Source organism: Fonticula alba, assembly GCF_000388065.1.
Source record: "Fonticula alba strain ATCC 38817 unplaced genomic scaffold supercont2.2, whole genome shotgun sequence".
NCBI classification, from domain to species: Eukaryota; order Rotosphaerida; family Fonticulaceae; genus Fonticula; species Fonticula alba.
Genome location: NW_009242972.1, coordinates 3,445,837 through 3,467,284, shown reverse-complemented (window position 1 = coordinate 3,467,284; position 21,448 = coordinate 3,445,837). Strand labels below are relative to the sequence as shown.

General features: G+C 69.1%; 2 protein-coding genes across 2 annotated transcripts; one reads left to right on the top strand and one right to left on the bottom strand.

Moving 5' to 3' along the window:
• The first annotated feature begins 9,102 nt into the window (after nucleotides 1-9,102).
• On the top strand, nucleotides 9,103-17,146 carry H696_01713 (hypothetical protein). Its single transcript, XM_009495620.1, has 5 exons — nucleotides 9,103-9,277; nucleotides 9,467-9,546; nucleotides 9,808-11,923; nucleotides 12,099-16,136; nucleotides 16,331-17,146. Exons 3-5 carry the CDS (start codon nucleotides 9,830-9,832, stop codon nucleotides 16,478-16,480), a joined length of 6,282 nt encoding a protein of 2,093 aa, XP_009493895.1. The 5' UTR covers nucleotides 9,103-9,277; nucleotides 9,467-9,546; nucleotides 9,808-9,829; the 3' UTR covers nucleotides 16,481-17,146.
• Nucleotides 17,147-18,235: 1,089 nt separating this feature from the next.
• H696_01712 (serine/threonine protein kinase) lies at nucleotides 18,236-21,395 on the bottom strand (the record flags this gene model as incomplete). Its single annotated transcript, XM_009495619.1, has 8 exons — nucleotides 18,236-18,469; nucleotides 18,733-19,065; nucleotides 19,303-19,653; nucleotides 19,818-19,898; nucleotides 20,052-20,256; nucleotides 20,473-20,516; nucleotides 20,665-21,079; nucleotides 21,175-21,395. 8 exons carry the CDS (start codon nucleotides 21,393-21,395, stop codon nucleotides 18,236-18,238), a joined length of 1,884 nt encoding a protein of 627 aa, XP_009493894.1.
• Between the last annotated feature and the right edge of the window lie 53 nt (nucleotides 21,396-21,448).

Below are 21,448 nucleotides of genomic sequence, written 5' to 3'. Positions count from 1 at the left end.
GGATGCCCCCCTCCGCGAGCAGCGCACTGACCAGCCCCCCCCCCCGCGCCCCCCCCCCCGCTCCCGCTCGCGCGCACCCTCTCCGGGCCCGCCGGCACCATCTGCGGTGGCCCGAGGACCGGGGGGGGGGGGCGACGGGCGTTGGGCGAAGGAGCCCGGGGGGCGGGTCCGCCTGTTCGGCGGAAGGCGGGGGCAAGAAAAAAAGCCCCAGCACCAACACCCCGACGAAGGGGTGGCCCGTTTTGCGGCCGATCCCCGCCAGTGGCCCGGAGCCATCGTGTTCGGACCAAATCCCCTCCCGCCGGCGCCCCGGGCACCCCGAGCGGCGACGGCGAGAGGGGGGGCTCGATGGCTGGTCGCCCGCCCTTCGGAGGCCGGATTCCGGGAAACAGGCCCGAGCCCACAAAAAAGCGCGCCCCCGCGTGAGATCCGGCCCCGCCTGGCCGGCCGAAGGGCCCAATCTCACACGCGGATCACGGATTCATGGGCTGGCCGCTGGCTTCGGCGTTTGGGTGTACGTGCTGCTCCGGGGGCTCGGCCAGCCGAGCCAGCCCCCTACGCGCCCGTGGCAGGGCGGCCACAAGCACAAGTGCTCAGATCGCGCCCGCGCTGAATCGTGCGCCTCTATTTTTATTTCCCCCCCCCGCCGCCCCCCTGCCCCGCGACCCCCCTCCGGCCTCTCACGCCCCCCCCCCGGCTCCCGCCCGACCCTTTCGCGGCTTGCTCGCGAGCGTGGGTCCCTGCCCGGAGCAGTGTGAGTCAGAGTCATGCTTTTGCTTGCCCATGGTGTAGGCCCACCCGCCCGCTTCGCCCCCTCCCCGTGCCCTGTCGCCGAGGCCCGACGGAAGAAGCACCCGCGCGTGTGGACTCGGGGGTGTTCTTCTTTCGTGAGATCCACCTCCGACTCCGGCATTCTCTCTCCTCCCGCCCCGCCCCCCCCCCCCTCAAATATACGTGTCTTCGGCAAGAGACGTTTTGTCCGGGCACCGGTGGCTGTTCGCCGGATTCAGGTTCCCGGCCCGGGCCGCCGTGCCCGGGCAGATGTAAATCCAGTGGCGTCCGCCGCCGAGGGGGCCGTGCGCACATGTGCGCAGGCCCGGCTGGATGGGCCGAGGCCAGCAGGCCCGCGCCGCCGGCAGGCCGATCGTCTGGTGGGGATCAGCGAGCGCCCCGGTGCCGTGGACAGCTTGCTCATTCAGCCGGCCAATTTTGGTCGGTGAGGTTGGTTTTTCGGCCCAATGTTTGTGGATCTGCACTCATAAGGGCCCCTCCCCAAACCTCCCCTCTTCGCTCGACCCGACCGGCCCCCGGGCCTCGACGGTGAGCTGACCTGCTCCTCGAAGCCCTTGAAAACGGGTGATTTCCCCCTCCCGGCTGAGCACCTCTCGCGGGCAGTCCCCCCCCCCACTCCGCCTGTTCCTTCACCCCCAGCCCTCTCAGGCGGCAAAGTTCTCGGCCGCAAGAGCGGCAGGGCGTCCGGGATTTCGCGAGACGTTTTCCCCGCTGGCCCAGCTCGATGCACCACCAAGCTCCCCCCCCCCCCCCCCGCCCCTCGCATCCCCGGATACTGTGTCCCCCCACGGTTGGCGGATGCCCGGGGCCGGCCGGCCGGCCGGCTGGCCAGCCTGGCAACTTGCCCTGCCCCTGCCTCCGCACACACCCATCGAAGTGCCCACATTTGGCCTTTGGAAGAGGCCCCGACGCCGCAAGGTGAGCACGCCGGCCTGCTTACCCATGTCCTGACATGCCCTGAAGGCGTTGCAGCGGCCGACGGCCCTGCCTCCGGGCTGGGAGCGGGAGAGGGTTTCCACCATCGGCTGCTTGTAGGGGCCGGTGTACAGGGGGCGAGGGCGGGGGCCGCGGGGGCGTGTAGCTCCCCCGCGATGGGTGGCCCCTGCCCGAACTTGGGCACGTCGCACCAGAGACCGATGCGCGGAAACGGACCGACGTCCCTCTGCCCGCCCTCTCTTTCTATCTCTGTCTCTGTCTCTCTCTAGCTCTCTGTCTCTCTGTCTCTCTGTCTCTCTCTCTCTCTCTCCCCCCCCCCCGCTCACACCCACATGTACACGTAAATATGCATGCACTTTACTTGCGGAGGCCTGGGCGTCGGCATGTGGCTGACCAGACACCAGCACCGTGCTGGGGGCCGGAAATATGGCCGCCAGTCCGCGGCGCAATCCCCCTCCCCGGGGATTGTCAGCATTGCTCTTGTGTTTTCCCCGGACAACATTTCGCGACCACTGTCTCCAGGCGAGGACCATTTCCACCGAGGCCTGCGTCCTTTCGCTAGTGCATCCGTGCGTCTGAGGTGTATCGGTACAAATAGACCCGCGCTGGCCGCACATGCGGGCTTGGGCGTGGATTTGGCCCTGCTGCCTGTATTGCCCCCTCATCGCTCCTCTGTGGGCGGGCATTCTTGAGAGACGCAGATACACATGCGCGGGGAGGGAGAGAGAGAGAGAGCGACAGAGGGAGGAGAGGGCACGAGAACTAGATCCCAGCACCCGCGTCTTCGGGCACGACATGCGGGGCGCGCTGAGGCCCGTGGGTGTGGGGTGTATGGGATTGCGGTCCGCGGCCCCCGGCCCCCGGCCCGCGGCCCGCGGCCCGGTCGAAGTACCTGCCCGGGTCATTTCGACCCGGGACGTGCGCGGCGAGGGGCCAGAGGGGGAAGCGGCCAACGGGAACTGTCGCTCGTCCCACCCTGCCCGGCACGGCCCTTGAGAAGTCCTCACCAGTGGCCCCCGGCTGGTGGCCCCCGCAATCGCCGATGTCCCGCCTCACGGTAGCAGAGCGTCTTCGCCCGCAAACGGCCCGGGGCATTCCTACCCCGGCGGCAAGCGAAAGGCTCCCGACTCCCGGCAAACAAACGAACCCAAGGGAGAGGGTGGTGTGCCCGCGCGGCCAGCACAACCCCCCTCCAAGACCCAACCCCCTGGGGAGAATGAGCAGCGCGGCGGCGAAGAAGGGGGCCGGCCGGGCAGGGGCGGATCCGCCCGAGCCCGGATTGTGGTTATTCCTCCGTGCGCCTGTGTGCGTGTGCAGAGCCGTGTCTGCCCGTGTCTAAGTGTGTCCCTCTCGCGAACAAGCGCGCGCGCGCGCGCGCGCGGGGTGTTCGCGCATGTGAGGGTCCGCCGCTCCCCGCGAATTAGCCGGCACTACTGGCGGATTGGGGGTGCCCACCCGTCAGGATCAGGAACGCGCCCCCCCCCCCCCCCCTTGGCGCTTGGTCAGGGAGCCCCAGTGCGGTCCTCCTAGAGCGAAGATTCCCCGATACTCGGGCTCTGCTCGGGCTGTCCGGCCTCGGAGGTCACATCGCCAGGAGTCGCCCGGGCCGGAAAGCCGAAGCAGGACCGAGGTCACCAGCCGCCAGCACATGCCCCTGTCCTGCGTCGCACAGCCCTGCTCAGACTGCCAGACCACACGCGCCCGGGGGAGGAGAGTTGGCTGCCGGCCAAATGGTCAAGCACCGGGGGCCGACGAGGGGGAGGGGGGGGGGCGCATGAGGCCCCCTAACCCTCGGGCCTCCGCCGGCGCCTTCGCCACTCCGGGTGCCTCGACCCCACGGCCAGCACTCAAGAGCTCCGCCCACAAGCTCAGCCGGGGGACCCTGGGCAAGACATGCCCCTCCCCCCCACCCCCCACCCCTCCCTCCCCCCTCTGCCAGTCTGCCCAAGCGCCCCCAATCGACTCGCTAGCCCAAACACGCCTCCCTCGCCCTCGAGCTACCTGCAGTGCCTCATCCCCTGCGTCTGGTCCTTGGGGCATTTGGGGTCTTCCTTGACGGCCCCCCTTCGGGATCTGGCAGATCGCTGACTCGGAAAGTCCCGTTCCTGCAACATCGCCTTGCATCTTCCGCATCTAGGGCCGCCTGCCTGACGGCCAGCAAGAAGGCACACACTTTGCCGTGCGCCTGCGGGTCTTTGCACTCGGCCACCCCTTCGCGCTGGTCTCAGCTTCTGGGCTCTGGAGCCTGGAGGTGTGCCAAGTTCCCCGCCGGCAGCCCCAAGGCATCCGCCTGTCCTTCCGCTGACCGGATCTCCCGCCCAGTGGACCTCCGCCACGACGCCGTACGTCCTTGTATCATCGCCTCTCGCCGTCCCCTGCCGCTTTGTGCCTCCCGGCGCTCGACATTTCCCTCGCCACCTCGCCTTTTCCAGGAGTGAGCATGTGAGCGATCCGCCGAGTCGGCGCAGAAGGACATCTGTCTGACGCGCCTTTTCCCCAACCGAAACGGGCATTCGGGCACGCCGGCTCATGGAAACCCCGCCGCCAGATCTGGAATCGGCCCTCTCACTGGCACCGGCCCATCCACCTCGAAGGCCCGAAGACTTCCACGAGAGATTCCCCCGACGCTTTTGGAACTCCCTCTATAGTATGTATTTCCCCCTCCCTGACTTCCTTTCTCCTCTCCTCTCCCTCCCCTGCACCATGCTTCTCTCTCTCTCTCTCTCCTGGGCTTTTCTCCCACCCCCCTGGCATTCAAAATATGTCCCCAGTGACTGTGTGTTGATTTCGTGCTTGTATGTGTGTGTGTGTGTGTGTGTGTGTGTGCGAGCGTGCGTGGCTGGATGTGCGAGCTTGCGGGGCGGACGACGGGAGCCCTGAGCCGCATGTCCCTGCCCCCCCTCGTCGGTACCTTGCCCCGGGTCGCCTCCGGCACTGGATCAGTTCAACGACGCCGGGTAGCCAAAAGGAGGACACCCACTTTCCTCCTGCCTTTGCACTGGCGTCCCCATGGGTGCCATTTCTCGAGTCCCCGTTCCTTCCTTTTGTTTTTTTGGGTCTGCTGCTGCCCCGATGTGTCAGACTGGGGGTGACCGCGCCCCCTCCCCTCTTCCCCCCCCCCCCCCCCCCCCCAGGCATACGTACATACATGCCGATGATGAGAGGGCATGGATCGTGCGTGCACGGCCATGAGGCCGGTCCATTGCTCTTTCCCTCGGTCGTCGCGGCGCTTGTCACCTCGCCTTCCATCGGCTCTGCCGTGTTCGGCGGAGGCCTGGCAGCAAGGCCGGAGGGGGGGGGGAGAGTAGGCCAGTTTAACCGTCTGAGTTAAAACGCCGAGATTTGCCGGCCCGAGTGTGTTCTGGGATTCTGTGCCAGCGTGCGTGCGTGCGTGCGTGCGAGCGTGTGTGTGTGAGTGTGTTGAGGCGCGCCGGCCCCGGGCGGGCGCCTGTTATTGGCGTTATCATTTGTTTGTCCCAGGGTTCACGGACGCACTCAGCCCGACCGGGGGATTCGCCCGCCGGGCTTTATGTGTGATGCGACGGAGCATGCACGTGATGTCGGAGCTGGAGCACCCGTTCCAACCCCACCTCCACGGGTCCCTTGCAACCGCATATAAACAAAGGCGCACACGGTCGGCTCACGCCATGCCATGGCGCAGGTCGAGGGACCGACGCCGGTGCGTGTCTGTGTGGTTCCGCCTGTGGGCCTGCTGCAGCTGGTGCCCTGGGCCCGCGCCTTCCTCCCCCCCCCCCCGCCCCCCCCGCCTCGCCCCCCTCTCCCTGCCTGGGGTGCCCTGGGGGACCCCATGCCCTGGCGGGCTGTGGCTTTCCCCCGCCGCCGACACGGCCGAGAGAGAGGGTGGCGGGGCAGGCGAGCGGAGGCTGCCCCCGCGTCGGCCCTGCTTCGCCATCTCTGCTCCCATTCTTGTGTGGCGTGTGGCATGCGGCGGTGCCGGGGGCATGTGGCGTGCGGCGTCCGACATGTGGCGTGCGTCCTGGGCGTCCCGCGCGCCCTGCCCCCCCGCAGGCGAGAAAGTGCCACAGGGGGAGGGACCGACCGTGGAAGGCAGGACTCCCCCACGGGAAAGAGGGACACATGCCCCCGGTCCCGCGGGGCCGGGCAGCCCGGTTGCCCACCGGGCCTTGGGGCCCAAGTCCTTTGCGCGGGCCATTTTAAATTCCCCACCCGGCGTCGGCGCTTTACCCCGGGCTGCCTGGGCGAACATCCCGCCGCCCATGTGTGCCTCCCGGGAGGGGCTCCTCAGCCGGCCGCGTGTCTGTCCCCCCCTGTGCTGTGTATGTGTGTGTGTCTGTGTGCAGGGCGGACCGCCGGTGAAAAGTGGGGTCGGTACCGCTCCTCACCTGTGGATATACAGCCGCAGGCCCTCGGACGCCGCGCCAATGGGCCCAGGCGTGCGGCGGTCTGCGGCGTGTGCATGCGTGTGGCCCCGTCGCCCCTTCCCGGCGCATGTGCCCAGCCTCGGGGGAGAGGCCGGCCGTCACGGCCGGGAGGATTGTTCCCACTCATCCCCTGACCCATGCCGGGGGGCGATCCCGGCCTCGGTCCTCCGCGTGTCTGGCACGCCTTTGCGCCGCGTGCGAACGCATGTGCTCGCATGCACCCCGGCGCGCCTCTCCTCCAATGTCCCCGGCCCTTCCCGTCCCTCGCCGAGAGCCAAGACCCCCGGCGAGTGCCTTTGGCACAGAGGAAGCGGCGAGGGGGGGCGGGGGGGGAAAACATTCGAAGAGAAGCTTGCCCGGGCCTCGTCAGGGGGCAGCTGTCCCTCCGGAGAGTCACGTACACCGAACCTGTGAATGTCGGTTCCCACGGACCGCGTCCTCAGCCGGGGCCGCTGTGGCGGCACAGGGGGTCCCTTGCGTGTGTGCGCACGCACGCACTCGTGTGCGCATGTGTGCCACCTTTGTTTGCGTCGCTCACGCGGCAAGGGGCGCCCTTTGGTCCAGCCCCAGCTGGCGGGTTGTCGCTGTGTCCCCACGCGGGTGGCTCATTTTAGCTGGAAGGTTCCCGCCATGTGGTCGTGCTCGGCCGTCTGTGTCTTTTTTTTTCCCTTCCTGGCTGGCCCCTGCGCGCGCCTCAACTGCGTCGGGCATTTCTTCGCCCCCGGCCCCCCTCCCCCGCCCCCCCCCCCCAACCAGTGGCCTGAGGCGCGGAGCCCATAGCGGGTCCGCGGCGGCCGGGGCGGGGGCAAGGTGCGGGGCTCGCCGCTGCTCTTGGGCTTTGTTTGCGCCACGCCAAACCGCCGGGCCCATCTCGATGAGTAATTACCCCGGGGCCGGTCCGGCCAGGCGGAGGGCCGTCTGCCCGGGCGGCCCGCAGCCCGGCGCTTGTTGTCGCCAGGGTGAATGGCGCACTTGGATGCACACTCCAACCCCCGGTGCGGGGGAGTGCCACCCGCGGGCGCGGGCGCCCCCACCCCCGCCCCCGTGGATGCGCACACTCCTGCGCACACATGCAGGCGCGCGCGCGCGCGCACACACACACACACCCAGCCCCCCATTCCCCAGCCCCCTGGGCTGCCTGTGCGTTTGGGCACTCCCCGATCCTTGGGCGGTCGCGATCGCCGATCGGGACACACCGGGCGGCGGCGGCGGCGGCGAGGGCCAGCAGGAGGCTCGTGGCCACAGGCCGCCCTCGCGTGCGCCGGCCACCGGGCGTGGGGACCCGCGATCCCTTGACAACGCTTCGGCCCGCGGCCGGGCGGCCTGGGGATGCATGGCCCTGTGGGGCCGGCTCGGGCCCGGTTGCCAAGAACGGCGCCGGTCCCGCCTGGCCGCTTTTCCGCCGTCTCCTCGGGGCGCCGGCGCGCCGCGCGGCCTCCCGTCTGTCGGCCTCCTGCCTCGAGCGGGGGCCCGGCGGCCGGGGGAGTGGGCTGACTCCGGGAAGCGTGGTCGTATTGTGAGGGTGCCGGCTTTGTTGTTTGCCTCCGGTCGCGCGGCTGCCGCGAGTCCACGGCGCCGGTCCGGCCCCAAACAGTGTGAGACCACCCCCCAGGAGCTCACCCCAGGCTGGCGGCCATGGCGCCTGTTCGCCCCCCCCCCCCCCCCCCGCTCCCCCGAGGTGGGAGGTTTTCCCTGCCTCCTACTTCGCACCTTCCCGGGGCTCCCCCGGCGCGCCCGGGCCTGTCCTTCTCTTTGGCTCCCGGTGTCTCCCCGGGTGGCGCGTTTGCGTCCTTCCTCGGGGTCCCGTTCTTGCCTGTGGCGGCCCCACCCTCTCCGCCGCCCCCCCCCCCCGCCCCCCCCCCGGAGGCAGACCCCGGCCTGTTCGCCAGCCACTCGCGGCCCTGCTCCTGCCGGAGCATCATGTTTCTCTCTCGTCCCTTGTGGCGGGGGGAGGGGGATCCTCTGTTTGTGGGGTCCCACATGGGCCTCCAGAGCGCGCGATCCCGGCCGCGCATGCGCTCCTCCCCGGGGGCGGGGGGGGGGGGGGGGGGGGGAGTCCCCCTCTGCCGACGCCTCGCTCCCTTGTCTTGGGCCTCGGTGGGGTGGGGGGGGAGGGAGTTTTCGGCGCACGCGACCCTCCCTCCTCCCCCCCCCTCCGTTCGGTCTCGCCTCGACGCCCATTTCGGGCGTGTTCCGGCCGGCCGCGGGGCATTGTTTGTGCCCATGGACCAGCCAGGCCCGTGCGCGCGCGCGCGCACGCAGTCGTGGTTGCGAAGGAGCCCCTGAGGACGCCAGGCGCGAGGGCAGGGGCAGCGGAGGCGCCTGCTCCGGCCGCAAGGCCCTCCCCGCCCCCGGGCCGGCGTGTCTACGACCAGCACCGATCCAAGGGTGTGGCTGCCGGCCATGTGCCGGCCCATGCAGGTTCCCGGGGCCGGCCGCGCGCGCGCGCGCGCGCGAACACACACCTCCCCGACACATGCCCCTGCCCCCGGCTTCCCGCGCCCACCCGCCCGCCCCAGGGTAGATGCAGATCGCGCGGCTTCGGATGTCATGGCCGGGCGCCCGGCTCTCGGTGCTGGGGCCGAGGTGTCCTTCTACGCGCGCGCGCGCGCGCGCCCCCACCCCCACCCTGTGGCCTCCCACCCCCTTACCCTTGCATAATTGATGAGTGATTGTCATTTCACATTCCCTCTGCGCGGGCAGCAAGCACTCCTCTCGATCGCCCTCCGCCCCCCCCCCCTCCCCTTTCCGCTAGCCTATCCGCACCCCCCCCCCCTCCTCCCGCTGACCGCGCTCTATTCCACCTGCTGTCCCCCCGGCCCCCTGTCCCCTCCGCCGGTCGCTCTCCTGCCGCCGGCTTGCAGACGCGGATAGAAAGAGAGAGAGAGAGAGCGAGAGCGAGCGAGCACGCGCGAAAGAGCGCACCCACGCGTGATAGACACATCGCGAGGGAGAGAGCCGCTTCCCCTCCCCTCCCCCTCCCCCCCCTCCTCCTCCTCCTCCTGCCACCTCGCCTCCCCTCCGCCTTCTTGTCCGTCGCCCCTCCCCCGGTGTGCGTGTGTGTCTGTGCGCGAGTGTGACGGCGGGAGCGAGAGAAAGCGAGCGGGAGAGAAACATTATCGCGAGTCGCTCTCGCGTGCGGAATGGTGCGCTTTCTTCCCCCCCCCCCCCTCCCCCATCTAGCCCCTACCCCCGCTGCCGTCTGCATGAGCACGCGATCATCCCACGTATCTCTCCTCTCTCGGCCCGTCAGGCACCCGGCCAAGTGCCATCGATCTGCCATTTGCGTCGATCTGACTTTCCGCCGACACACTTTCCCCTCCCCCCCGCGATAGGATTCGCCGGTCTTCAGCTGAGACAACAACTCGCTCGGGCTGAAACTTCCTCGGCTGGCTCCCCGATTCCCAGCTCCCTCGTGCGTGTGGTGTCCCCCTTCTGCTACTGCTGCTGCTGCTGCTACGCGCGCGCCCCAAAGGCACCCCCATCACCCTGTCCAGCGGCCTCACCACCCTCTCACCTCCCTTCTCCTCTCTCTCTCTCTCTCTCTCCCCCCCCCCCTCGCCCCGGCCCTGGCCCTCTTCCTCCACTTATCTCTTGCTGCTCTCCTTCTGCCTGTCGGCCTTTGCTCCCCCCTCTCCCGCCCCACCATCCTCTCCCTGCTCCTCCCGACACCCAGGCCTCTTCCCCTGCCCCAGAGGATGAACGAGCAGCAGCTCGTCGGCTCCGGGCCTGGCTCTTTCCTCTCGGACCCCGGGGCCGCGGTGCATGATCCTGGTGTCGGTGGTCGGTCGGACTCCCTCTTCACCGCCTATCCACCCCAGCACTTCTTCTCGGACGGAGGGGCCCTCTTCGACCCGGGGGTCGGCGGGTCACCGGCCACGCCGCAGGTAGCCATGAGCCCCTTGCATGAGGCCCCGGGCCATCATCACCATGCCCATTACCCGGGCCACTCCTCGCATCCGCATCCGCATCCGCAGCAGCAGCAGCAGCAGCAGCACCAGGCCCCACACCCCCATCCGCCGCCGGCGCCACCGCCATCGTCGCAGCATATGCCGCAGCAGCAGCACCGGCACCACCTCCACGGGGATGCCCCTGCCCCGGGGCAGCACTATCACGCATCCCCGGCCGGGGGCTCCGCCGGGCACCAAGCACACCCGGCCTCCTCGGCGCCGTACTATCAGGCGCCACTCCAACACCACTACCCCCACCCCGGCGGCCAGTCTCCCGGGCCACTGTCATCGCCTTCTGCCGGCGGGGCTCCTCGTGAAGTGCATCCCCCTTCCGGTGAAGCTGGCAAATTCCGCGACGACGCCAAGATGCTCTCGCCGCCGGAGCCGGCCTCCGGTAACGGTGGAGGCGGTCACCAGCACACCACGCGCCGGCCATCGAGCGACCTGCCCGGAATGGTGGTCGCCGGGCGGCCGCATCTGGACATCACCCCCAACAGCCTGGGCCCCTCATCGCTGCACTCCTCCAGTGGGTCCCTCACACCGTCCATCTCCTCCGACAGCTCTCTCAGCCTGTACACGCCGGTTCCCTCGTCATCGGACGCCTGCTCTACCGGCGTCTCGCCGACCACCAGCCGCCGGGGGTCGCTCGCCTCGCAGAGCTACTTCTCCGCCATGGGTCCCGGCTCGGCCGGTCCACCCCCGGCTCCCGGACACCTGTACCATCCGATGCATGGTCATGGACCCCCGGCCGGGCAGCACCATCACGCGCCGCATGCGCACCATGGCCACCATGGCCAGCAGCAGCCGGGCGCCGCCAGCGCCGCCGCCATCAATGGCGGCCCCGGTGGCACCCTGACCGGCGGCTCGTTGCCGGTGTCGCCCGATGCGCTGCTCACGTCGACCAACCCGCTGAACTCGGACTCCGGCTTCTTCTCGCCCAAGTCCCCGGCAGCCGATTTGTCCTCGGGCCGGATGATTCACTCCGGCCCGGGGCTCCTGGTGTCCGGGTCAGCCAGCTCGCGCTCGTGCCCGGTATCGCCACTGACCAGCTCCAGTGGTGGTGGTGGTGGTGGTGGTGGTGGTGGTGGTGGTGGTGGTGGTAGCAGTAGTGGCGGCGGCGGCGGCGGCGCCGGGTCGCCCTCGGCCCGGCCCGGCCCCCAGCCCCAGCTGGCTGCCCTGTCTCCCACGTCGCCCCCTGGGGCCGGGGCCCCGGTGGGGGGATCGCCCGCGCCGGGCACCACCAGCACAGCGGCCCCCGCATCGCCCTCCAATGCCTGCTCCTCCTTTGCCATGTATTCCAGCCCCGTGGTGGAGCGCATGCCCCCCGAGGGGGCTGCCGCCACCCGGCATCAGGCACCCACCAGTGGCGCCCCCGCGGCCGATGGCGTGCCTCCGGTCACCGCGCCGGGAGCGCCTGGCCCGGCTCCGGGCCGCGGGGACAGCGCCCCCGGCAATCCCCCGGCCGCCGGTCGCGAGTCCATGCGCTCGGCCAAGGACCGGCCCACCATCGACACCCGGTGCAAGGTGTCGCTTCCGGCGGCCGGCGCGAGTGCCAGCTCCGCTGGCCCCCCGGCTGCCGGGTCGACCGGCGTCACCGCTGGGAATGGCGTCTCCGGCGCTTCGAGCAAGTCCCCGGGGGACTCCTCCGAGCCCCCCTCTCCCGGCTCGGATCCCGGGCAGGATGACGACATGAAGGAGGATTCCGACGCCACTGGGACCCCTTCCTCCGAGCAATCCAATGTCTTCCAGTGCAAGTGGGGCGACTGCCGGGATGAGTTCCTCTCCGCGCGCGAGCTGATGGAGCATCTGCATGATGTGCACAAGCCGGAGAAACAGTGCCAGGTATGTGGCCCGCGCGCCAAGGGCGCACTGGTGCCCTGCGCTTCCTCGGCCTGCTGATGTGGGGCCGCCCTCTTCGCCCTCCTCCTTGTCCTTGTGCTCCCGCGGCTTGGCGAATGTTCGGCTCCATGACTCACCTTGTGTTTCCCCCCCCCCCCCCTCCTCCCTCCATGCCCAGTGGCGCGGCTGCAACTATGTCAATGCCCCGGGCAAGACCTACAATCTGAAGGTCCACCTGCCGAAGCATCACCGGTACCGGGCATACCAGTGCAACATCTGCCATCGGACATACCGGCGGGATGATTCCCTGCGCAGCCATCGGCAGCGCGCTCACAATATCTCGGTCACGGCCAGCCTTACTGCCACCATGCCCAGTGTGGTGTCCGGTGTCGGGGTGGGCCCCGGCGCGGCCGGTCTCCTCCCCGGCACCATGGGGCTCATGGATCTCGGGGGGATGTCCGGCCTGGGGCGCGTCGGGCAGATGCAATTCCTCGGTGCCGAGGCCCTGGCCACCGGGATGGTTGGAATGCCGGTGGTTCCCGGCGGCGAGTATGCCGCCTTCGACTTGCAGACCATGCGTCTGCAGCAGCAGCAACAGCAGCAGCACGCACATCAGGCCCCCGGTGCGCTGGCCCGCTCGCCGATGGGCATGTTCCCCCCCGGTGCCGGGGGCCATCCGTCACAATCGCAGCCCCAGCACGCGGTCGGCGGCCCGATGTCGCATCACCACTTCCCCTCGGGCATGGGCCTGGGCCAGCCGCCGCCGCCGCCGCCGCCGCCGCCGCCGCAGGCCTTCGGCCACCCGCACCAGGCCCATCCGTCGCACCAGTCGCAAAATCCCCCCTCCGGCATGCACTACATGCAGGGCACCGCCTCCCTGGCGGCCGGGCCCCCCGGGAAGATGTCCTTCACGCCCATCCTGGAGATTGGCCCGCTCGGGGTGTCGGACCCCTCGCGACTGACTATCAGCCATTCGCCGACGGTGGGCTTCTCGGCCGCCGGGCCCGGGGCCGCCCGGACGGCCGGCGGTCCATACGAGCATCATGCGCCGCCGGCCGTCGGCCGGGCAATGGCCGCATCGCCGGTCGGCGGCCCGACGGGCTTTGGCCTTCGCCGTGCCATCACCCCCTCGGCCGGGGACCTGCCATCCATGGCCACCGGGGCCGGCAGCGAGTATGGCATGGGGACCACCCCGGCCGGGGCCGCCCCCAGCCCGGTCGGAATGGGCCCCGGGAAGTATGACTTCCAGCCGGGGGCCATATTGGCGGCTAAGGCCACCGGCCGGCGGCCGCTCATGCGGCACTCCGCCAGTGCCGGGTCCCTGCCATTGGGAGCCGGCCAGCATCACCCATACCAGTACCAGCATCAGGGCCATCACCCCCCGTCGCAGCACCATCACCTCCATCCGGCCCACGGGCGCCCTGATTCCCTGGCCAGTGGCGGCGGCATGCCGCCCTCGACCAGCGGCACCTTCGACTCGGCCTCCCCGACGGCCGGCTTGCCTGGAGGTCTTCTCGGGAGCACCGGCGACCTGCGCGGCAGCCCGGCCAATGTGCTGCCTCCGGGGGCCGTGAAATCCGTGCCCCTGCATGGGGACTTCAGCCTGCCGCACTTTTCCCCGCCCCCCGGGGCCATGGCGGCGGTTCCCGGCGGCTTCTCGCAGTATGCCAGCCAGCAGTCGCCGTTCTCCTCGCAGCAGCAGCAGCCGCAGTCGCAGCAGTATTCCTCGCAGGCACAATATGCCCCACAGTACCAGCCGCATCCGCACGCGAACCATCCCCACTCGCATCCGCACCTGCACACGCCACTCCATTCGCAGCAGCAGCAGCAGCAGCATGCCGGTGGCAGCAACCACCATGCGCAGATGGTCATCAGCCCGTTGCAGCCTGATGCTGCGCAGCCGGCCAACTCGTCGACTGCCGGGCCGGAGGTTACCCTGCGCTCGGCAGCCTCGTACCATGGTCAGGACCTGGATGCCGGCCTGGGAGCGGGGCTCCTCGGTCCCGCCCGACGCACAGACCTCTTCGGAGCCCGGGCCGTGGCCGAGGTGCCGGATGCCGGTGGCGCCTCGGCCCTCGGGCCGGGCCCGGTTCCGGACACCGGCTCCATCGAGTACCTGTCTCAACACCACCCGGATCCGGGCGCCGAGTCGGCGACCAATGTCGCGGCTGGCCCGCCAAGCAGCGGCTCTGGCCGGGGCATGATCTCGTCCATGAGCTCGCCCAACCTGCCACATCCGTCCTCGGTGGCGGCGGCCCTCTATCCGAAGGTGGTGGTCCTGCCCACCTCGCCGGGGGGCGGGGCGACCAGCGCCGGAGGCACCAACCCCGCCGGCAGTATGGCCCAGGTGACGCCCATTTCCGGCACCAATACCCCGGTGCAGGAGCAGTCTCCCCATGCGGCCGGCCCCGGGGGCGGTCCCGGCGAGGCCCCCTGGCGAGCTGGCGACAATGCGGTCGCCGCGACGCGCGCTCTTCATCATCACCCGCATCTCCACCCGCATCTCCAGCCCCTGGTGCACCACTCGCAGCAGCAGCAACAGCAGCACCCCCCGCACCTGTCCCACCTAACGGTCGAGGCGGGCGTTGGCGGGCCCGGCGGTGGCGGCGGCGGCGGCGGCCCGCACGGGCATCAGGGCATGACACACTCGGCCTCGGCCGGGCACCTGGTTGGCAAGGCCTCCTTGTCGGCCCTGTCGCCGCCCAGCCCCGGGCCCATGGCAGGTGGCAATGCTGCCGGCGCGGCGCCTTTGTCGCCACAGCCGAACAAACTCCGGCGGAGCTGTGGCCCGCTGCACTTCCCCCATGTGGTGACCAGCCCGCCGCCGGCTTCCTCGACAGCTGCCGGCGGCAGCAGCAGCACCACCACCACCACCACCACTACCAACGGCGGCAGTGGCACCCCCGTGTCCCTGGCGGGATTCGAGTATGATGGTGCCGGCATGGTCCGGTCATTCTCGGACTCGCGCCTGGCGCCGCGCGACCTGGCCATCGTCCCGCCCGGCGGCGGTGCTGCTGGTACAGGCATTCGCACTGGCGGGCACATCCCGGCCGCCGGGTCGGCTCTCGGCCCGCACCGGCAGTCAGGAGCCGTTTCCGGCGGAGCCACCGGGGCCAGCACTGCCGCTCCCTCGCCCTCGCCAGGCGGCCCCTACTCCGGTGATGTGCTCCCGGCGGCCGCCCCGGGGTCGGCGTCCGTGACCATTCCCCCCCAATCGCTGAAGCGCCCGCGTGGCGGAAGCAACGACGTGGAGGCAATCTCGACCCCGGTCGGCGCGGCCGACGGTGTCGGCCAGTCCATCCTGCTGTCGTCCACCAGCGTGTCGACCCCGGTCGGCCCGGGCCCTGGCCCGATGTCCGGCTTCCGGCCACACATTCTCTCCGGCTCCATCGGCCACCTGCCGACGTCCTTCTCCTCTTCCTCCCTGACCACCCTCTCCTCCAAGTCCATGCCCAATTCCCCCGGCAGTCGGTCGGTGGACAATCTCCACATGTCGGCCAATAGCGCCCTGGCGGTGGCCAACTTCGCCATTGCCAATGGGGCTGGCGCCGGCCCGGCAGCCGGCAGCCTCCCGCACGCGGCCACCGACTCGCGTGCCGAGTCTCCCGGGCCTGCTTGGGCGGCCGCGGCCGCCACCGCCGGCGCTCCCCCCGGGTCCTTCCACTCTTCGCAGCCGCTGCAGCAGCAGCAGCAACAGCAGCAGCAACCGCAACAACCACAGCACTCCGGCACTCGCGGCGGGCCTGACATGGCCGGCAGCCATGTGCTTGCGGCCGAGGCGCCAGCTGTTGGTTGGACCCTCCCCTCGGGCAGCCTTCTGGCTGACGAGGGGTTCACGCGCCTGGTCGACGAATCGGAAATCATCCCGCGCGTGTCCCTGCCCTATGCCATGATGCATGGTGGGGGCATGGCCGGCCCGAAGATCGAGTCGTACCATTCGCAATCGCTGCCGCACCCCCAGGCGGCGGCCTACCATTCCCACCAGTCGGCGTCGTCGTACCAGATGTCGCAGCAGCAGCAGCAGCAGACTCAGTACTACTCGCCATACCAGCAGTACCCCCTGCAACAGCAGCAGCAGCAGCAGCACCACCACCACCACCACCACCATCAGTCGGCACCATACCAGCATGGCGGGTCGCGCGTGCTCTCGCTCGATAGCTTCCCCCAGGCTGAGGACGCCGGGCGCGGTGGCGGGCCCTGGCTGGATCATTCTCAGGTAAGTACCGTGTGTCTCGCCCCGTTTTCCCCCCCCGCTCTCTCTCTCTCTCTCTCTCTCTCTCTCTCTCTGCTCAGGCTGGTGCAGAGGCACCCCCCCCCCCTCGAGGCCGAGTCCTCTTTTAACTTCCCGCCCCCGTCGCTAACTTGACTTGCTGCTCTCCTCCCCTTGTTGTCCACCTACGGCGACAGTAGGCAGTCCCCCTGCACTTGACGGCTTCGGCGGACTTTGTGGGCGGCCCCTATGGTGGTGCTGCCGCCCCGCCGTCCGACACCGCGACGGCGGAGCCCCCTCCACCGGTCCCCGGGGGTGGCCCCTCATATGGGTCCCTGCGGCGAACTTGACACCTCTCTCCATCCGCCGCCGGCTCCGCGGGAGAGAGATACCCACACTCTCCCCTCGCTCGGCCCCTCGCCGCCCTCCTTCGCCCATGCAGATGCTCTCCTTTTTGCCTTTCCTTGCAATTTTCCCCTGCCCCCCTTTCTCCCACCCTTCCCCCCGCCCAGGCCTCATGCCTTGCAGGGAAACAGTTCCTTCCCTGCCCCGCGAGCATGCTCTTTGTCTTCCCTCCTCTGCCCCTCGGCGCCTCCCCTGCGCGCCCCCTGCGGGGGAAGCGGGAGGTGGGGGGGGGGAGGGGGGGTACACCCGAATGTGCGGCTGTCAGAGAGGGGGCGTGCGCGGGGCCTCGGCGCAGGGTGAAGCCACATTCCGGCGATGCGCGAGCTGGCTACCGGCCCTGCCTCGAGCATCGCTCCCCATACACAGATGTCTTCTTGCCACATTCATGGACGCCACACATGCGGGCACCGCCTGTGTCCATGTTTGTATTTTTACATGGACCCATGTCAAATGCCCCCATACGCGCATCGGGATCTGGCACCGTCAGATGTCAATACATTATCCTCTTCTTAGCTTGTCTGCCTTTCTCTTGACTCGCCTCGCCTCGCGCCCCTGCATGCCGGGAGCGCCACCCGCCGAGCGCGTCCTGGATCGTTGCTGGGGCCTTTTTTTCCTCACGACCTGGGCGGCCCTGTGCTGCTTTGTGCTTTGCTCCCCCCGCCCCTTCTTCGAGGGATGTGAGCTTGGAGGGGTGGTACGCACACGCACACCGCTGGGCCTCGGTCGCCGGCATCGCGCCTACATGGCGGCGAAGATCGCAGCACACTGTGATGTCTAGGGTTTTTATTATTTGCCGGAGGTTCGACGAGGACTACGCCGAGAGATGGGCACGAAAATGAGGAGGAAGAGCACATTTATGCAGCCTGCGTGCGCGCTCTTTCTGTGAAGAAGAGGAGGGGTTGGGGGGTAGGGAGGGAGGGGGGGGGGCGAAGGAAAGGCGGAGAGAGGAGGAGGGCGAGGCAGCCGGCAGAGAATGCATCGGGGATGTGGGGGGAGGGGGGGGGAACATATGTGCACCCACGCCCGCACCCACATGCATATGCACACATGGCGGGGCCCTCCGGACGAGGCATTGGCCGTCACCCTGCGGTGACAGTCGCGCTCCTGGGGAGGAAGTGGATCAAAATGTGGCCCGCTGCTGCGGCCGGGCGGTGCGCGGGCGAGCAGAGGAAGCAAAAACCTGTTGATGGAGCGGAAGAAGGGGGAGGGAGGGGGGGAAGGGGGGGGGGGCGGGGAGGGCGCGTGCTCCCGCGATGCCTTGAATACCAAGTGCGCATGGCGCGCACATAAAGGACACCGAGCGAGGGAGAGAGCGAGCGAGGGGGAGAGATGCTGCGCCCATTTCGATGGGGGATGGGGAGAGAGAGAGAGAGAGAGAGAGAGAGAGAGAGAGACGGGAGGGGGGCGATCCTCCAACAGGCGAAAATTGGGGAGACGAGGAGGTGTACATCGGACGGGAAGCAGAAACTGAAAGCAACCAGAAACAAAGACATCCCCAGCGCTCCCTTTGTCGCCCGGCAAGTCGGCCAGGCAGCGGGCGGAAAAAGCAGCACTCCGAGCGAGAGAGGGAGAGGCTCGACGGGCCGGTGGCCCGTCTGCATGGGAAAACGGAAGCGCAGAGCGGCAGACGAGAGGGAGAGAGAGAGAGAGAGAGAGGAACATGCGGCTGCTGTGGTCGTGGATGCCGTGCCTCCGACTGCTCAGAAGTAAATACCGTTTGACTGGTGGAATTCATTCACCGACTTGGCAATCCACGCGATCGCCTCGAACCCGGCCAGGTCTTCCGGCGAGAATGTCCCCTCAGGCAGGTCGAAGCCCACGCTGAGGGAGCACTTGGAGTTCGTCGACGCGTTGGAAGTGATGGACGAGAGGGAGGCCGAGTGCGGGATGCCGGAGGTGGTGGGACGGAAAATGGGCAGCTCGATGGGGGTGGGCTGTGGAGGGCGGCGGGGGCGGGGGGGAGCAAGAGAGAGGGAGAGAGAGGGGGAGAGAGGAGGAAAAGTCCGGCCATCGTTCCATGATACCGCGTTAGTTGCTGTTCGATTTGGCTGGTCGACGGTCGTCGGGCACACGGGGGCCGCCCATGCGAAAATGCGCGCCGCCCATCGTCCCCCATGGTGATCACACGAGGGAACTTGCACAGGGAGGAGCTCGGGCAGGGGGCAATTGGAAGAGCAGGAGCCAATGGCATGCGCACCAGAGACGACGGCGGCGAAGTCAGCAGGAAGGAGGGGAGGATCCGGCGAGAGGGAGCCAGGCGGAGAAGCTGCCCGGCAATGTCGGCCGCCTCTTCACAGCGCAGAGAAGAGCCAAGCCCGGCGATGCTCGGGGCGATGGACGCCGAGTCCGAGCTGACCGAGCCGACCGAACGCAAGGACGCCGAGTCCGAGCCGGAGGTGTTGTGCAGGGCGGAACTGGCCGATGGCAGGAGGGATCCACCCGCACCCGGGGCAATGCTCGATGACCGGGTGTACCGGTCGCGCAGGGTGCGCGACGCGCGAGCCAGCGGCTTCTCAAGCAGATCACGGACCTACACAGAGCGCGTGGCAAGCGGAAGCCGCACGGCAAGGTCGAGAGACAGAGGGGAAGCAAGAAAAAAAAAAGAGAGCCCAATGGTCAGTTCCGTGCATGCAGACACGCACTTCGGGAGGTACACCAACGCCCGTCCACATGTCCAAAAGGACGGACATGGGGCCAGGCGAAGGAGGAAGAGGGGGAGAGAGGGAGAGAGAGAGAGAGAGAGAAACACAAACGCAAGCACACGCACATCCTGACGAACGCCATCCCAGTTCTTGGCGTCTGGCGGGGCGGCCACCTTCTCCGGGGACTCAGCCTCGCATGGGCCAAAGGTGCCCACGAGGATGCGCGCCCAGGAGATGGCGCGCGAGGTGAGCGAATTGTCGGTCAGCTGCTCGTGCTGGCCGCGAGCCAACTGCGCAGCCACAACACCCAGCGACCAGGAATCCGCCGCCGCGCGGTTCTCAAAGGAGTGGGGATCGAAGCGCTGCCCGGCGACATTCGACGGCGCACCGCCCATGCAGAGCGCCGCCTCGGGAGCGGCATACGGCCCAGGAGGGCAGTCGCCACTGGTGGCCGGCAGCGATGCGGCGTCGGTAAGCTGCAAAGGGCGGGGGGGGGGGCAGGACCAGGCGCGGAGGTGTCAGCCAAAGTGAAGAGGGCGACGGGGCGATCCCCGTCAGGCATAGTGCGATGAGAAGAACAGGCGCAGAATGGCGAGCATGGGGTGGTGAGGGGGCTGCACGATGAGATCCTGGCACGCACGAGGACGCGACCGGTCTTGGAGCACATATGCAGGCTGGCGGTGGTGAGACAGCCATGGGTGACCCCGGCCGAGTGGAGATGCTGCAATGGAGATGGCCAGTGCCGGGAGGTGGGCAGGGGGCGAAAGGTCAGCTGGGATGTCATGGCAAAAGTGGGAATGGGCGCACAAGGCAGGGTGTGGAGGCGGCACGAGGGAAGAAGGAAGACAGCGCGCAGGGAGATGCAGGCACGCACAGCCAGCGCGCTGATGGCCCCCCGGAGGTAGGCCTGCGCGGTGCGCTCATAGACCGAGTGAATGGAGGGAGCCGGCTCGCCAGCCTTCTTACGGCCACCGGCGGCGAAAACCCCGATGTTTAGCGACGCCATGGACAGCTCACCAGAGGCGGCAGCCTCCAGCAGCGAGGAGGCCGACGAGTCCAAGAGCTCAGTGACAATGTAGCTGTGCGGGAGAAGCGCGCGTGGTCAATGGGCCGAGAGAACAGGAGGGTGAGGTGAATGGGGCCGGGAGCCGGGTGGTGAGTATGCATCAGCAGCACGAGCTGGGGAGGGGGGGGGGGGGAGAGGGAGAGGGAGAGGGAGAGGGAGAGAGGCAGGGAGACAGAGAGGCTCGGCGACCTTAGCATGGTTGCCCGATTCGAAGGAGCCAAGCACGCACAGATCGCAACTGGGCGAAATAAACACATCACGCAGGGCGGCGATCTATGGGGGGAGGGGGGCGCCGCCAGCGGCAGGAGGAAATTGAGAGTCAGTCAGAGGCGGGCACGATGCAAGGGGCCCGGACCAGTCTTCAAGCAGGGGAGGAGGTGAGGCGAGGGGGGGGGGGGGCGGAATGGTAGGGAGCACGCACATTCGGGTGGCTGGTGGATGACAGGATGGCCAGCTCATAGGCGGCGGACTGCGTCATGAAGGTGCTGGTCATGTTGGCACAGCCGGCGGCCATGGCGGCCCGGGAGCCAGACGAGGGGGACGTGCTGCGGGAGGGGCGCAGCTTGCCGGCGGTCAACTTCGTCAGGGTCTGGCGAGCCATGCTCGCGGTCGGGGAGTTGTCCACACGCCCGGCGGTAGGCGGCGACCCGGGGGACGGGCCGGCGCCCTCCTCCGGAGCCGGGGCCGTGACGCGATGGGAGCCATCCAGTCCGCTGGCCGGGTTGGCAACATGCTTGCCATTGGCCGACACCGGGCCCGGGCCACTGGGCGTGGTTTCAAGGAGCGACAGTCGACGGATGTGCACCGGCGCGCGATCGACGATGGTGGTGGCGACGCTGCATGGGGCCATTTGGTTGTCAGTGGGCTTGGCCCGGTGGGCGGCTTTGGTGCGCATGGGTGGGTGGGTGGGTGGGATCACCGAGCGACGCACAAGACATCGCCCCGGCCGCTGGGCGAACGGCCGAGGGCATAGTCCAGGGTGTAGAGCTCGGTGAACTGCGGCGGGTCGCTGGCCTTGCTGGAGCCGCCGAAGTTGCAGAAGCCGCCAAAGTCCGCCGACAGGCTGGGGCTGCTCTCGGTCGACGAGCTGAAGGATGCCTGCTTGGGGACCGGCAGGGAAAAGATCCGGCTATTGTGTGCGTTCTGGGGCATGGCGGCGGACTATCCGCACCGGGGGGGGGGGGGGGGGGGGGGGGGGGGGGGGG